The sequence below is a fragment of the Syngnathus leptorhynchus genome, chromosome 14 (assembly GCF_054491065.1).
Source record: "Syngnathus leptorhynchus isolate UIUO chromosome 14, UIUO_Slep, whole genome shotgun sequence".
Classification (NCBI taxonomy): domain Eukaryota; kingdom Metazoa; phylum Chordata; class Actinopteri; order Syngnathiformes; family Syngnathidae; genus Syngnathus; species Syngnathus leptorhynchus.
This window is the reverse complement of record NC_141208.1, coordinates 8,617,035-8,633,325: the sequence shown is the minus strand read 5'-3', so window position 1 is coordinate 8,633,325 and position 16,291 is coordinate 8,617,035. Positions and strand designations below refer to the sequence as shown.

The 16,291-nt window shown below is 41.2% G+C and overlaps 3 protein-coding genes across 3 annotated transcripts; 1 reads left to right on the top strand and 2 right to left on the bottom strand.

Annotated features, from left to right (window-relative positions):
- Positions 1 to 1,087: 1,087 nt before the first annotated feature.
- On the bottom strand, positions 1,088 to 6,367 carry LOC147046462 (mitochondrial import inner membrane translocase subunit TIM44-like). The gene is made up of 13 exons (XM_085929260.1): positions 6,224 to 6,367; positions 5,624 to 5,725; positions 5,257 to 5,421; positions 5,060 to 5,140; positions 4,829 to 4,981; positions 4,485 to 4,618; positions 4,281 to 4,366; positions 3,887 to 3,979; positions 3,643 to 3,767; positions 3,475 to 3,525; positions 3,234 to 3,323; positions 3,038 to 3,148; positions 1,088 to 2,883 (listed from the first exon to the last, which is right to left on the bottom strand). The coding sequence occupies exons 1-13, from the start codon at positions 6,251 to 6,253 to the stop codon at positions 2,764 to 2,766; spliced, it is 1,341 nt and encodes a 446-aa protein (XP_085785386.1). The 5' UTR covers positions 6,254 to 6,367; the 3' UTR covers positions 1,088 to 2,763.
- A 609-nt stretch (positions 6,368 to 6,976) lies between these two features.
- Positions 6,977 to 11,178, top strand: LOC147046461 (ras-related protein Rab-11B). The gene is made up of 5 exons (XM_085929262.1): positions 6,977 to 7,169; positions 8,946 to 9,141; positions 9,560 to 9,753; positions 10,308 to 10,388; positions 10,594 to 11,178. The coding sequence occupies exons 1-5, from the start codon at positions 7,130 to 7,132 to the stop codon at positions 10,737 to 10,739; spliced, it is 657 nt and encodes a 218-aa protein (XP_085785388.1). The 5' UTR covers positions 6,977 to 7,129; the 3' UTR covers positions 10,740 to 11,178.
- A 179-nt stretch (positions 11,179 to 11,357) lies between these two features.
- LOC147046460 (E3 ubiquitin-protein ligase MARCHF2-like) lies at positions 11,358 to 16,191 on the bottom strand. The gene is made up of 6 exons (XM_085929261.1): positions 16,042 to 16,191; positions 15,792 to 15,878; positions 14,698 to 14,951; positions 14,420 to 14,615; positions 13,926 to 14,135; positions 11,358 to 13,726 (listed from the first exon to the last, which is right to left on the bottom strand). Exons 3-6 carry the CDS (start codon positions 14,880 to 14,882, stop codon positions 13,571 to 13,573), a joined length of 747 nt encoding a protein of 248 aa, XP_085785387.1. The 5' UTR covers positions 14,883 to 14,951; positions 15,792 to 15,878; positions 16,042 to 16,191; the 3' UTR covers positions 11,358 to 13,570.
- Between the last annotated feature and the right edge of the window lie 100 nt (positions 16,192 to 16,291).

The window sequence follows — 16,291 nt, the reverse complement described above, 5'->3', positions numbered from 1 at the left end:
TGAATATTTATCAATACTGTACATTGTCGCAAGGTTGCATAATATGATTCTGACCCAGCTTGGCTGCAAGACATGACATAGTTGATATGTGGAACATAAACACATTGAACAGCCAGCCATGTGACCTCCGCTGTGAAATGGAAATAATTGGCACATTAAAACTATACAACCACATGGATAGATCGTATGTGTGTGCGCATCAACATGTCGGCCTCCCTCGAGGTTTAATTAATTGCCATGTGATTATAACAGCGTCCTAAAGGACATTCAGATCAAATCACAGCCATTATAAATATTGAAACACCTCCCGACGGTGTGCTTATGAAAGTCTGAATTGTGTGTCAGGAGGTCAAACTGAAACACAATGGCATAAAACCAGAGCCATTAATATTTTTGTTTTTATCAAATTCTTTCAGGCAAAGCAGCGAGTAAAAATAAGCAAAGACGACAAGTACGATGGCTTTAGGGTATTCCAACATCTGCTTACGTAACGTGATATCGCAATTTTATAGAGCGCCGTTGCTTTAAGTGGCATGTAGCACAAGCTGGGTTTTATATACTGTGTAAGTGGTCCTGCACCACAAAGAACAGGCTGGAATAAGTAAGGAACGCACTGCCCGCGGCTTTTACTGTTGTGTTGGATCTGCCGACCTCATTCATTCAGTCACAATACTTGTTGCACTCACACCTCAAGGTTGTAGAATTGAGCCTCAAGCGCAAATTTTTCTCATTGATTCCAAAAGCTTTCTTTGCTCAAGCGATAATAGTCGCAAGCGCAGAAAGACTTTGTAAGGACGTCCACGGACATTCATCACAAGAGACAGCGATGGAATGAGGTCTGGTATATATTGTGTGGCGCATGTTATTTCAAGCTTGATCTATTGCCCAGCATTTCTATAACGGCACTACCAAATCCATAGGTTTTGCAAGTTGGTTACATAGACATCTATCAAAACGTGGCAGCACTGAAATGAGGAAAAACAAAGGCTGCATAACTTTGATTGGCTGGTGACCAGTTCAAGGTGTCTCCCGCCTACTGCACGCCCGTGACCCTCGTGAAGGTTCGGCTAATGGAAGGATTCAGAAATCTATACATGATGTGCAGTTTAATATTCTCCGCTAGACACACACACAAAAAAAAAATCAAGTAAATAACAACACATATAGACTGCCAACATAATGGTGTACATTCAAGACAGCTTTTTTTGGATGATCCGGTTGAAATATTTATGATACACAAAAACGGTATACATAGTCAAAATAGTGCTACGTCAACATTCAATGCGTTCATCAATATCTTAAATCTGTTTACAAACATAAGCCACTAGATGCCGGAACAAAACCTCACGTTTGTCCTTTGTATCTCAATTAATTTTCATAATTTCGTGACTCAACACTGATGCTTGACAAGCGATTGAACTACCGATTAAATCAACATCAATCATAAAAGATATCTCTTCACTTGGGCCAACTTTGGCATTCTTGTTGTGAACTTGATCATCCATTGTGTCTTATCTTCATATACAAATACGGTAAAAATAATCTGGTCCACAGTGAAATATGCTGAATTAACAAAAAGAGTATTGAAAACAAATAGTAAACTCAGTCATTCAACCAACATGTGGCATCAGGGCAACATAATTCTTAGTCAGTGACGATGCCATCATCATATTTGAATATGGTCCCACATATTTACATTAAACTATTATGTAATATGGAATGAGAGCTACACAAGCATGCAAATTGTTTCCTTTGCAAGCAGTTTTGTCACATCCTCTTAAATCCATACAATATACTTTGGACTTACTGATTTAAAAAGGTATAATCTAAGTCCCCTAGTAGTAATTGTTTTGTTTTTAATTTATGGTGACTTGTTGCCACTGTATTATACAGCGAAGCTATGTAACACGGTTTGACTAACCTGAACATGATAATATTCATGAGAATTTTTTTTCTGAGATGAGAAGTGGTTTCATTGCAATATATCTATAGTACATGTAAAAAAAAAAAATCACAGTTGAATGTAGCTGCTTGGCATTGAGCTGTCAAGTCAGTTGTGGTCAGAGATAGGGGGGGGGGGAAAAAAAAAAAAAAACTGAGGGGATCAGGAGTTTCATGTGTGCAGCCAAAATTAGAACTCACTTTGCAAATGAGATTTGCCCAAAGTGACACATTTTTTTGTGCCGCCAAAACAAATATGAATAGCTGAACACAAAAAAAGTGGTCAGGATGATTCATGTTTTTGCTTTGTAGCTGGCAACTGAAAATGACATCACGGTGCCTGAGGGCTCAGTTTGCCAAGGTCACATGACAAAACCCGGAAAACAGCTGAGTCGTGATTGGTTGTTACCGGAGCTCTCAGGCACTGCCACAGGTATTGATCATGGGATTACAAAAACAAAAGTTATTTGCGGCCACCTGGCTGGTGTAGATGGACTGTGCCGTGAGATGAGACCATGCAAGTTGTTGCCATCCTTTGTTAAACTGTAGCTTAAGAGGCTGTTTAATAAGTTTCCATGGAGTCAAAGATGTCTTCTTCTAAGTTGTGCGTCTGTTTTCATGAACCTGCACATTAAGCTTCTTAATTGTGATGGCAAAGGAGAAATTGTGGCAAAGGAGATACACAAAATTTCACCTGGATTTATCCCTCTTTAAGAAAGCACGAGTCCATGCAAGTAAATCCAGACTTCACCTCGCTCCTTCTGCCCTTACTTTCAGTTTGTGTCTTTTCACTGATATCACCCTTCCCCCTTTCTTTTTCTCCTAGAGAATCTGCTCAGTGCTGGAGGCGGAGATGTCGAGGAGTCTCCAGGCTGCGTTGGGGTTCAGCTCCTCCTGGTCGCGGCACAGCGCCCAAACATACATTGTCCTCAATACCTTCTCCTGTCAAGGGGAGGAGAGCACAAACGCTTGTCACAAATGTCATTCTGTTGCCACCTACTGACTAAACTGGCTCTTTGACCTGCTCAGCCTTTCAACAGTCAATGAACTTGCATTAGACTCATTACAATGATTCAGTACTTATAAATGGACTGACCGGATCTCCTTCCACGATGTCTCCTTTGGGGCTTCTTAGCACCATGACAACTTGGGCCTGGAAGGTGATGATCAGCACTGGGCCCTGGTCCATCATCTTTCCCATGGCCAACTAGAACCAAGAGCAAGACAGAGACATGATAAAGAAGCAAAGTGCAGCTGCGTGCATGTATAAAGTTCGACGTGTGGGGACTTACGTCAATATTATCGATATCAAGGATTTTAGACTGGAACAGCAATCCCAAAGCTCGAGCTTGTTGGATGGGATGGGCAAGCTGACTAAATGTCTGGGGGAAAAAAAAACAAAGTATACTTTACACCTTGTGTGAAGCATCTACCTTGGCGAGATTACCAACAGATTTATTTGGGCTCTATTCAAATCACTCGAGTCACATTGCATTAAGTCACATGAGCCGCATAAGCTTCGGTAGAACTTACCGCTTCATAGCACCAGTCTTTCAAAACATCCAGCTCGCCACGAATCATAGCCTACGGAAAGAACACCGATGCTGTGAAGTTTAGATCTCTTGTATTGGCGTTTCTGCATTTCATACTTAAACCTCAGCACAAGAAATGGACAAACTGACTTCAGACGAGTTATTTCACCTCCAGTATGTTTGGGATGATGTCTTTTTCACACTGTTTGAGAAAAGAGTCTTTGTCAAATTTGGGGTCAGCCTTCACAATCTCAGTCAGCACCTCAGACATCTCTGTCTTGGAGAAAAGACCACCTGGCAAAACAAAGAATATCGACAATGCTCGCATTATTTTATGATATAACACAAAAAACACTTTTTCTTCTCGTAGCTTTAACTAAATCTTTACACCATAAAGACGAGGTGGTCAGTACCGAGGACGGTGGTGACTCGGTCAGTCACAGCCCTGGATGCTCGAACAAGGACATTATCACTTTCGTCATATTTCATCTTCATCTCAAAAAATCCTACAGAAAACAAAAAAAGTGACATAACTTGGCTAAGAACACAACATGATCAAACTTGAACTTGGCAGTTCATTGATGAAGACTGAAATGTGGAATCAACTGTATCTACTGCCATCTACTGCTTACAAATGGAATTGTCTGCATCTGATGGCTGATGACGAATAAAATATTTTTTGTTCAGTGTCTCGTGACAAATGGCCTAGTGGTTGGGCTCTAGTGTAGTAGTCGGTCTACTGAAGACCCTAGTGAGGATAATCTGTTCAGAAAATGGATGAAAAACATCTGGAAATAGCCTACTTACTGTTGAAAACCATGTTATTGTCTTTGAAATCCTTCCACTGCTGGTACCATTTGGAGTCCTTGTGAAGAACAACTCCCAAAGCCTCCCTGCATTAAAAAAATAAAATAAAAATCAACAGATTTTATTGATGGTGCCCCGAAATTTTAATTTAATGATAGTGTCATTACTTCAGGTTTGACAGCTGCAGCAGCAATAATGACTTACTCATTGGCCTCAAATAATCTTGCATCACCATCAGCTCCCTTTGAAGAAAAATCACTCCTCTTCCTCAGCTGAGGGGGAGCTCTGTAAGGTCCAACGTCACCAACGTCAATTTCCTTCTTCATGGACTCGACACTCTGGATGGACGACAGGAAAGGATTACTCGGACGGCTCAACCTTCTGGAATAAAGTGCTATTTGAGTGCAAGTAACAGTCAATTGTGTCCGTGCCCTAATTGCAGCAGAATATTATTGACCTACTTTTCCCCTTGTTACAGTCAGCTGAGTACTAACAATAATCCAGCAAGATGGATGGAAAGTTGCAAAAGTGATTCATTCCCTCCTCACCTGTGAGATGGCTTGGAAGGCGCTGGTCTTGCCCAATCGTTCTCCTCCCTTGGAAACGGTCTCGGCAGAGTGCATGGCGCTGCGGGCGGCTTCCTCCACACCTTCCTTGATTTTCTTCCCGATGTCTGTGCGACTCACCTCCTTTTCAAGACTCTGTGCTCAACACAGTTTAACACCTCTATAAAAATAATATCAAAATGATACGTTTTCAGGCTCTGCTCTGTTACTTACGTCTTTCACTGTTTCCGATAAAGAGCCCAGTGTTTTTTTAAATATGTCATATGTCTTCACCGTCTCTGCCTCTATCGAGTTCTGAAAAAAAAAAAAAAAGGCAAAAACAAACATGTACTACTGATTGAAAACAATCACAAGGACAATACTGGATATAAAAAGAAAAATGCAATGAAGAATATGAATTTCATTCTTACATATTTTCTCCTCGCCTGTTGGAGGGCATCAGACTCCTCAAGCCTCTTGGCCTCCTCTCGGAACTTTTTAATGTTCTCCTTCATCTCCTGATTCTTCCCAAACTCCTGTCGAAGGTTATCTATAAAGTCTCCCAGGAAACCTTTGCGACCCGAGGCATATCGTACCTGATGAAGCAGAGGTACAGTAAAGTCATGCTTCAACATTCCATTCGTACATGTGTAAGCTCAAAAAAACAAACTACAGAATAAGTTAAGGTACCACTGTATCTGCATAAGAGCCTTGGTGACATTTTTGCTCTTGATGAACTCCATTGATTTATAAACTAGAGTTAGTCATTAGAAATTTGAATCAACGCTTGTAGTTTACCTGCAGTGTTGCTGTTTGACTCTTGTGTAACCTGTCAGCATCTCTCCAATTGATGGAACCCAGCGGCCGGGAGCAGAAGGCAAAGCGATGTTTACCGACCAGCTACAATGAAAAGAACCGTCCTTAGACCTTACATTCAACTCAATTATCTCAAGAGGTCAACCCGAGAGTTCAACAACAAACATAAATGTCTATCATCATCTTTTACAAAACACAAAATTAGTTCATTCAATATGCAGTGGGTGGACGATATTTCGGTTTACAAATGTCCTCCAGAGAAGACAAATTTGAACTACTGGTATTCAGGGGACAGAATTAATGTCTGGTTGCTTGGAGCCACAACCTATTGGTAGGGTACACATTGAGCTTCATCTGTTTAGTGTTATTTTTTTCCTTGTAAAGTATAAAATAGGAACCTGGCCCATTGGCACAGAGAGCCTACTTCATTCAGACATCGTCTGTCACGTTAATTACAGTGCAGTCCGCCGCCAAAAGGGGACCGACAAACCACAAACTAAAGCTTGTGTTTGTTGTCTCATACTGAGTATTTGCTGAGCGTAAAAAGAGATAATGAAGAATGTGCGATAGATATGAGCCTACCCGGTAACCCTGAAACATGGAAGTTGCCATCTTGATTTCAGCGAGCGTCAAAATGCACGTGCAAGCTTGGGGTAGCAGCTGACCTTAGCCTCAGCCAATAGGAAAAAAACATGGCGTTTCAGGGGCGGAGTCAGATGATCATGATTTTTAAAGTGGAACGGTTTCAATAATAATAATAATAATAATAATAATAATAATAATAATAATAACAATAATAATAATAATAATAATAATAATAATAATAATAATAATAATAATAATAATATCTGCCAGTTATTATAAAAAATATCACTATCCTGTTATTATTAAAATCACATTTTATTTATCCAGACACACGATAAAACAAACAAAAAGGAAATAATCGAAACAAAAATAAGCATTGCCAAACAATGATTGAGATTTTTTTAACTAAGTCTCTAGACTAGAACGTTATTTTAGAACAGGAACATTGTGTATTAGTATAACGAGACTTGTATTATTACATTATGCATTTTGTCGATGTAATGTCAAGTATCATAATATAAACAATAACACTAATCATTGTCCCAAAGACAATAACAATGAACAATATCCAGTAATGAGACTTAACCTAACCATAGTTGTACACTCGGTCCTGCATTGTTTGCGGTCTGCAGACAGATTCTGTTGGTCTGGAGTAGCATCGGCGCTTTAAAGAGAGCGAGAGGCGCGCCTCCTAGAGGAAAATATTCAAAGTGCAGGGACTCCTCCCTCTGCAGACTCGGGAGCTGCTGTGCCTCCCTGCAGCCCTGACAGCAAGCATTGGCGCATTTTTGTCCCACCACTAACCTTTGCCATATTTTTTTAGCTTCTTTTTAACCCATCTTTCCCTCCCATACTTCACATATCATCCTCCGGGGGACAAGCGTCGTAGCGGCCTCGTCTAGAATGGGGAACCGAGACGATGAATACGATTTCTTGTTCAAAGGTAAAGAAAAGGAGGGGGGGAAATGATCGCGTTTCTCTTTTACACCGGCTCATACAGAATCGCCTTGAAAAGCGTTTTAGCCTGTTGTTGCGTCGTGAAGACCGAAGTGTCTGGGCCTGTGTTTATGCAAGGACTGAATGATGATCTTAAAAACGCTGTCATTACGTCCCAACGCCTGCAGCTATGCTTATAGGCAGGGTGCAGGACCCCGTTTGTTAATAGGCCTATTGAACTATTGTGTTATTCCCATAAAGCGTGTTACACGAAAATTATTGACGAGACTCGACTCAAGCCTCCAAGGGGCCTTAAGGAAAATTTGATTTGGGGGGGTCTATTTCTGCCAACTATTAAACAAAAGTACTCTACTTGAGTGTACTGGGCTTGATTTACAGTCACAAGTGGGATACGGAATTTCATCTCTCCCAAAAAACTGCAAGAACAATAAAAGTGGCAAAGTAAATACAATCACATACTGTAGATCAGGTAGCCAACAAGTGTCACATGAGTAAACCTGGGACTGTTCCAAAAATAGCTCACCGGAGATGGGACACTGTGATTTCCTAGGAATAGTCATTTGAAAATGTAAATACTTGTTGAAAAGGGTTGCATATCAATAGTTAGCGGTTTCCTACCCGGTTAGAATATTGATAATTATTGTGAGAAATCATGAACATGATCTGTGTCTTCACATCAATGACAATCAATTATTAATTCTAACAAAGATAATATTTACATTTATTTTAGAAGTGTGCATCAAAGTTAATGCCTTTGATCATTCATTGCCACATTGTTGCTCTCTGCTAAAGAAATATTGGTGACCCCCAACTTAAGGTATGTAAACATAACCAAAAATGTACGAAAACGGAGTATAAATATCGTCCTTCGCATGTTTGTGATTCATTCTTTTGTACTCACACTAAATCTTTGTTCAGTATAAAATTAAAGCTTTCTTACGGTTTTCGCTGTTTGTTACGTCTTAAACCGTAACCTCTGTTGACCGTTAATTGCTCCTCCTAGTGGTCATGGGGCCTTAGAGAGTTTGCTCATGCCTTGTGTTGGCGTCCTGTTCTGGTCAATATGCTGTAACTCAGCCATATCTTAGTGATATAAATAGCTTCATGATTTAATGCATTCTGCGTGCTGATGGATCCGCTGTTTATCTTAACCAAGTTCAGCTGGATCCAAAATGCCTCTTTGATGGTCATATCAGCTCCTGTGGCACATTAACATCCTGGCGAGTGCAGGAGCCAAAAGGCTATTTAGATGTAACAAAGTCTCCTCTGTGGCATGAATAGTGCATCTGCCGGAGGCGAGGCAAGCCTCCCCTCTATCCCTGTCTGGCCGAGCCATCGTCCCAAGCCCCCGTAGAAACAGGAAGGGTAAGGCGGCTCGAAAATGTCGATTCAGGTTTTGGTGGAGCCTGTTATCAGTTTCCTGCAGCCCAGACCAGAATGGTGTCTGCAGGGACAAAGTTCGGCTCTATTTCCTTTGCGGAGGGGAGAAAACACATTGGCTCCACCTCTGCTGCTTTGTTGTACATAGGAACCCCCCCCTTCTCCGACCCCACAGGCCTCTGACTCAGCTCCCAGCTCTGATCCTCACAGGACATTGTTAAGACAAGACTCTAAAGGCTCGACTGTGTATATGGAGACCATGCAGCACCCATCACAAGATACACAAGATTCCACTGAGTGCATTGTCAACACATCTATCATATTGGGAGACCAGCTGATCAATTCCATGATTTTTACATAATTTTTTACATCTTTTCTACAGTTGTGTTAATTGGGGACTCAGGTGTCGGTAAGAGCAACCTGCTCTCCCGATTTACACGAAATGAGTTCAACCTGGAAAGTAAAAGCACCATCGGTGTGGAGTTTGCAACACGCAGCATTCAGGTGGATGGCAAGACGATAAAGGCTCAGATATGGGACACGGCGGGACAAGAGCGCTACAGAGCCATCACCTCAGCGTGAGTCCTTTTACAGTCTGGCAGATCTTTGTCATGAGCAGTCACATTTAGAGGCGTTAAAATTAACCAATTAATCGGCAACAAAACGATTATCGAATTAATTGACTCATATTTTAATAATCAAGTAATTTTTTTTTTTTTTTCTAAAGATGTCCAGATTGATTGATTTTTGGGTTTAATCAAGACATTTGCAAACATCTGCACTTTCATAAATAACATTTTGTTAAATTAATTGTATTAAATAAAATTATATTCTTTTTTTAGTATAATCGATTCGAAAAATATTCAAGTGACAGCCCTACCTGTATTGAGTAGGAAAATTTACAGTTAAGACACGCTAGAAAACTCGATAGTTTCTTCATTGTCTCGCATAAAAAAATACTTATATGTACTCACCTTTATCCTTGACATGACCCAGATACTACAGAGGGGCTGTGGGGGCGCTTCTAGTGTACGACATAGCCAAGCACCTGACTTACGAAAATGTGGAGCGCTGGTTGAAGGAGCTGAGGGACCACGCCGACAACAACATCGTCATCATGCTGGTGGGCAACAAGAGCGACCTACGCCACCTCAGGGCCGTGCCAACGGATGAGGCCCGTGCCTTTGCAGGTACATAAATTCAACCAAAATATTATCAGCACTTGATTCACCCTCTATTGGAAAATGGAGCTTAATCTGTGTCAAGATGTAACACGATAACACACGTCTCTGTGTGAGTCTGCGAGAGATCAGCACCTCGCTGAGACAGCACATTTAAGCCGCTCGGCATTGTCGATTTCAGCAAGTATCCATTTTAGCTATGTGGCCAAGAAATGGAGCTGTAGATTTGGCAGGAAACTGTGAAATAGAAGTCATTCACATCACAAATACCAGCATAGAAGCCACATTTTGGAAATTTAGGGGATAACATACAGTTGTACTGGATAGGGCTATTTATTTTAACCTTCATCGAGCTATGGCATTTACATTATAAACGCACAAAAACATCTCAAAAAGTATAGCCATATTTACTGAAATAATGATCTCGGCTCAATTTACTCACTTCTGCCATCTAGTGCAAGAGCATTAAATTGCTCTGCCTGTCACTGACTCAGCTGGATGAATGATAATGAACTGTAAGTTTTGCAAAAAGTTAACTATTACTGTAAATTGTGTTTTCCCAGAGAAAAACAACTTGTCATTCATAGAAACTTCAGCCTTGGACTCAACAAATGTTGAAGAGGCCTTCAAGAATATCCTTACAGGTATGACTGTAGATTCCAAAGGTCACACCAAACTTTTCAAAAAATTGTCGCTCTCATGCTGTGGCTAAAAACAATTACATTTGTTTAGGCAGGTAATTGTTCATTCTTGTATTAACTGCATGTTAGTGAGTCTTCTCTCTTAAGTCAGAGTATTTTGTGTCAATTTCAAGTGGACACTTTACAGTCCATTCTCATTTTTGCACAGAAATCTACCGCATCGTATCGCAGAAGCAAATCGCCGAGCGGTCGGCCCACGACGAGTCGCCAGGGAATAACGTGGTCGACATCAGCGTGCCCCCGACCACGGACGGCCAGAGGGGGAACAAGCTTCAGTGCTGTCAGAATCTGTAACCCTGGAAAAAAATATCCTGCTCACTTTAAGGGTGGATTATAAATTGGGATCCAGTGCTGGCATGCTACCGCCTTCCTGGGCTGCGATGTAATCTGAAATTGCTATTTTTTAGATCCAGGGAACCGGTTTATGATCCCACAGAAGGAATTGATTTTAAGGTGTAATTTGACCCTGCTACAGTTCATTCTAATGCAAAAAAAAAAAATGGACTGCTGGTACCACACAAGTTGTGACTTAACCAAGTGGTCGAGTGGTAGCAGCACTCCATTTTTGCATTTCTCTACTCCTGGTCCAGTCATCTCAAAAAGTGGTAGTGATGCTGCTGATGCTTACTTACTTCCTGTAAAATATATTGTTTTTATGTTTATCATTTTGATAGCGTGTTTGCTCACATACATTATATTAATGCCATGAAAATAAATTTTACAATATTATGTGGTTGAGGAGGCTGGGGGTTCGTTTTCTCATTTAACTAGTGATGATGGAGACGTTGGTAAAAATTAGTACTGCAATGAAAGTGATTAAAAGTGCACTGCATTCCTGAACACTAGGTGGCGACAACACTGATAAGAACAAAAAGACAGCATTGGAGATAAGAACTCAGTTCACGATGACAGTTTTTTGGAGTCCCTCAGTTTTATTGCACAGTAACTTTCCTGGGATGCAGCAGAGAGAGAAGCGTGAAACAAAATACTAAATTTTAAAACTTGACAATTACCATGGCGTCCTTACAGACTACCTGCAAGCATCGATACATTAGTTTGTCTGTATTTCTTTAATTTAAAACGGGATCATCTTTTAAAAACGGAACATTTCTACTAGTCAATAGTGGTGCTTTACAAGTCAAAGCAAAACCACAAGCATTTTTCGACAATCGTTTCAAGTGCACAAAGTATGAGCACTTGCTGCACAGTTGGTCACTGAGTGCACTTAGCATCTAATGCTATGATTGACTAGTAGGAGTAAGAGTGTTGCCCTACATGACAGAAATATTCACAAATACTCATTTCAACCCCCAAATCCGAGAAGTGGGACACAAGATGTAAAACCATATAATGCAACCAGTTTTATATCTCAACTTGGCTTGCTCTGCAGACAACTAATGTGTCTGGCATTTAAGATTTGTAATGTGCAAAATAAATGTAGTGATGGGAGCTTCATGACAAGTAATAAGATTAGTAACATAAATGAGGCGGGGGGGGGGGGGTGAATAGGTGATTGTGATCACAATTTGGTACAAAACAGCGAGGTTGGGGATTATCACACAAATGACAATTTGCAAAATGTTTCAAAACAATACGTACATGTTTGGAGAGGCTTGGCAAAAACAAAATAAAAAAATTGCAGAAAAGGGTGATTGCACCCAATGCCACAGGTGGCGCTATTCGTCTCAAAATGGACTTGGGGGCATATTCTTCCGCTCACTCTTATCCAATTCCGCAATTACGCATTTTTGGGGGGATTTTCTTGTCTTGGCTTCTGACACACCCACCTGCGTAACGAGTGAAAATAACACTGAGCCACTGGAGAGGTGTGACCAAGTCTGACGATGCTTCCATTTGGAATAGATTTCTCACTTTAAATGTGAAAATGACTTGTGGATGGATGGATGGAGAAGCTATTAATTGATTGTCCCTCATGTGTGCGCAGCTTATTTAACGGGCTACTTTGAAGGAACGTGGATATTTGCGTTGTGTATTTAATCAAATATTGAGGACTGTGCTCCTGTTTCATTAGTTGAAAAAGCGTTGCCTGCAGCATTTCTATATGTATTTCTACTTCACAATCTGCACTTCTCAAATAAAAAATGATTCAAAACCTAACACCATTTCCACCATTGGCTGGATTTGACAGCGGATGCCCTCATTTAAATAATGTCACTCTACCAACTCTGCGTACATGATTTCATAAAAGTGCACAACAAAAGTATGAGAAATCCAGCGCAGCCCAAAAAGTGCATAAGCAGCACGCCTTTTCGGATTCAAGCACTTGGGAGAATATGCCCCTTTTTCACCTCTTAAAACTTGCTTCCAAGAACGGGATGTCCTCTCAATTTTTTCTTTAGTCTTCAACTCTTTCGAATTGGTGACATCCAAGTGCTAAAGGCTTCACTGTCCCAAGTTTTTTTTTTTTTTTCTTTTATAACACATACCAAGAATCAACACATATTGGAACACATTGAGGTTCAATTAGGGAGTAAAAATACAATTCGAGAGACGGACCCTTCCACCTATTCTGCAAACGTCTGTAATACAGGGCATATATTATCGACTATAAGTTTAAAACTCAGTACGCTGTGAAGAATTACGCCAACTGCCGTGTCAGGTTGGTAGCATTAATTGCCAAGCTAAAGGTTGCCCCTCTTTTAAAAACGGGTAAATACATTGTGAAGGTGCATGTGGGGAATTATAGGTAGTGACTATGTTTCATATACTGTCGTAGCATGCTGTAGTTATATCCTGCTACATTAGCTCGTGTCTTAGTATTTCATACCTTTGTCCGAGACTTAAGGCCAGGCTGGTTAGTCCATCTTCATTTTTGTATTTCTGACGTCGACGTCTCAGCACCGGCGGTCCGGACAAGACGTTATCCAAATCAATAGTGACTCAGGTACGAGTTCATTCTCAAACCACATTTGTGGCTCGCCAATACTGTAGTTTACATCAAGTGCTTCGATACAAAGACAAAAGTGGGAGAAAGTAGTCCCTCCCACTTTCAGGATGGTCCAAATGAAGTGCAAAGGTTCATTAACATGATTTTGGGTGGGATTTTTTTTCCGAGTGCTTCGGCTGGCGTCATTTTAAATATTCCCCTTGCCGCCGGGTCGCACTCATACGATGGTCTCATCAGTCATTTTCTTTGTCGACTTGGTCGTCATAGAACTTTGGGTGGTGAGTGCGCCTTTCATGTCAGGCATAAGGAGACGCACTTTCTGATTGGTCCTCCTCCACTCCGAGTACAGCTGACAATGGTATCGAAATGAAACCTGGGACATAGAAGGGAAGAACATCATCAGGGAAAGCAGTGTAACAAGTACACATTTGACTTTTGACTTGACATACATATGAACATTTGACTTAGATCCATTTCTGGTTTTGGTTAAGTAACGTTACAGCATGTACCAGAAATTAAAAAAACTTTTGGGATACATGGAAAATTGTGTGGACGGGCTCTAAGAATATTACCAGTGTCCAGAGGATGTAGATGGTGAAGAGGGCGATGGTGAGTGCGATTAGGCCAACAGCCTCCAGTCTGCTCTTGAGCTGCAGGTGGTCTTGGGCACCCCTCAGACACAGCCAGCCCGAGATAGCTGCCAGCGGTGTTATGAGCAGAAAGCAGGCCATGTCACATAAGAGAGTCCGCTTCTCACTGCGAGGCCCTGGGTCCTTCAGCCACTGGAGAACATGCAAAAGGAGGCGTCATCTCATGAGCTGTTATGCAGTAAGACGCTGATGATTTTTAAAGCAATGTTTAGTACACTTGACGACCCTTGATGTGCTATGTTCACAAATCGGACCTTGATATCGAGCAGCAAGAAAACCATTTACGCTTCTGAAACGTACTGTACTAAGCTTTTTGTGTCATGTCCAGGCATCATGTCACAAAGTTTCACCTGTTGCGTGTAGACATATTACTATAACCCACAATACACTGTACTTATACCTAAAATCTTTCTGACCTGTGTGAGGGGTTGTGGCCTCCGCTCAATGGTGAACTCTGTATGGCACAATTCACAGTAGCTGGTGTTGGAGGACGACAGCCACTTCTCCAAGCAGCTCTTGTGCACTTTCCCAAGTGTCCCGGTGCATTCGCACGGCGAGAGCAGGGTCTCCCCTCCACCACCCTCATGGCAAATTCGGCACATGCCTACGTCACTGTGGGTCCGTTTGCCAACGCAACCGTGGTTAGAAACAATGACTCAAGACATTCATTAGGCTGCCATGTTCCTTTTCTTACCTTTGCAGGCTCACAGCTTTAACAATAGTGGAGAGTGGCCGGCCATCTTTAGCCGTAACCTTGGCAATGTACTGGGCCTGTGCAGTGGAATCCGACTCTTCAGAATCCTTGGAGGAGTCGGATTCGGCATTCCCCGAGTAATCACATAGAGAGCCAGGTAGGTGGCAGCATCCTGATGAAGACATGGCTGAACTGGGATTGACAGAGGGTAAAAAGACAGCAAAGGCGAGAAGGTCCAAACTCCGGTTCTCCACCTACAGAACAATGATATGGATAACATTAACAAATTAATTGACGAGATATGCAGGTACAAAAGTTGAATGCCACTACAGTCATATTATCTATATACTTTGGCCAAAAATTCCCATCAAAATTACACGAGACTTCCACAAATCAGGCGGGACTTAGTATATCTCGCCAGATTATGACTAAAGAAGAAAATGTTTTTGGGTGAAGTAGATAACACACATTTTTTGCAAGTTTATCAACCATCTAGCAAACATTAAAACTGAGTAAACGATTTTTTTAATTACAATGGAAAACATTACAATAGAGGCAAGTACTCAAATACAACAGATGAATGATTCCCAAACATGAGCACGCATGAGATAACAACAAATGAGCTGCAGGAAATGGTCCAATTTCACCTAATTGGCCCAAAAGTTGTGTGAAAATTACGCCACACAAAAAAATCCTTTGTTCACCTAGCTATACCAGCAACGTTTATATTTTGCTTATTGTAACACATTTATGAAGTGAGGATTGAAAATTCACACATTTTCAAGATCTTTTTGTAGGTGGTGGAGGGAGGATACATATGCCTTTACCGTTATAAATGGAATCACATGAAAATTACATCAGAGGATAACATTAAATTGAGCTGTCAAACTCAAGTTTCACAAGAGACGCTGGGTGACAGCCAAAACATTTGACAGAACACGAACGTCAGTGTCAATCATTAAGTGGCGACAAAGACTCACGCCATTTGACTCCGTGAAAACTATATCAAGCAATCAAAAAAATAAAAAATAAAAAGCGAACATTTATAGTTAGCAATTAACGGACAAGTAGAGTGCGATGAGATATTTACTCACCCTACAGCCTTCCCCTTTGTCGTTCGGCCTTGGCTTCTGTGGTAAAGCAAAACAGCAGACGACGGAAAGCTAACTGGTCAGTCCTAGCTGCAAAATATGACATTGACATCGAACCAAAAGCGGTTACTGATAGAGAATGTGAAAGCCGAGCACACACACTGTGACACCGCCATAGTTTGTTGAATGTTTTCCCCAAGAAGGGTATCGTTTAAAATGTGTAAATAAAAGCGGAGGTCTCTCCCTGCATTACCAGACAACGCTAGCCAGGCTAACGGGCTAGCATCGGGCAAGCCTGAGCATCCTCAGCCGTGGAAGAGCGTCACGTGACGTGTGTTGCCTTTGTAGTCGTCGACAAAGGTGGGACATTTCATAGATCTTTAATATACTGGTTGCGCTCAAGGCCGTGTTTGCGATTGCCTGTTTCTGCTTTTACAATCAGCAACACGCGCTATGAGAGAAATCGATAAAAAGGTCATGTCATCGAACACGTCTTAATGATA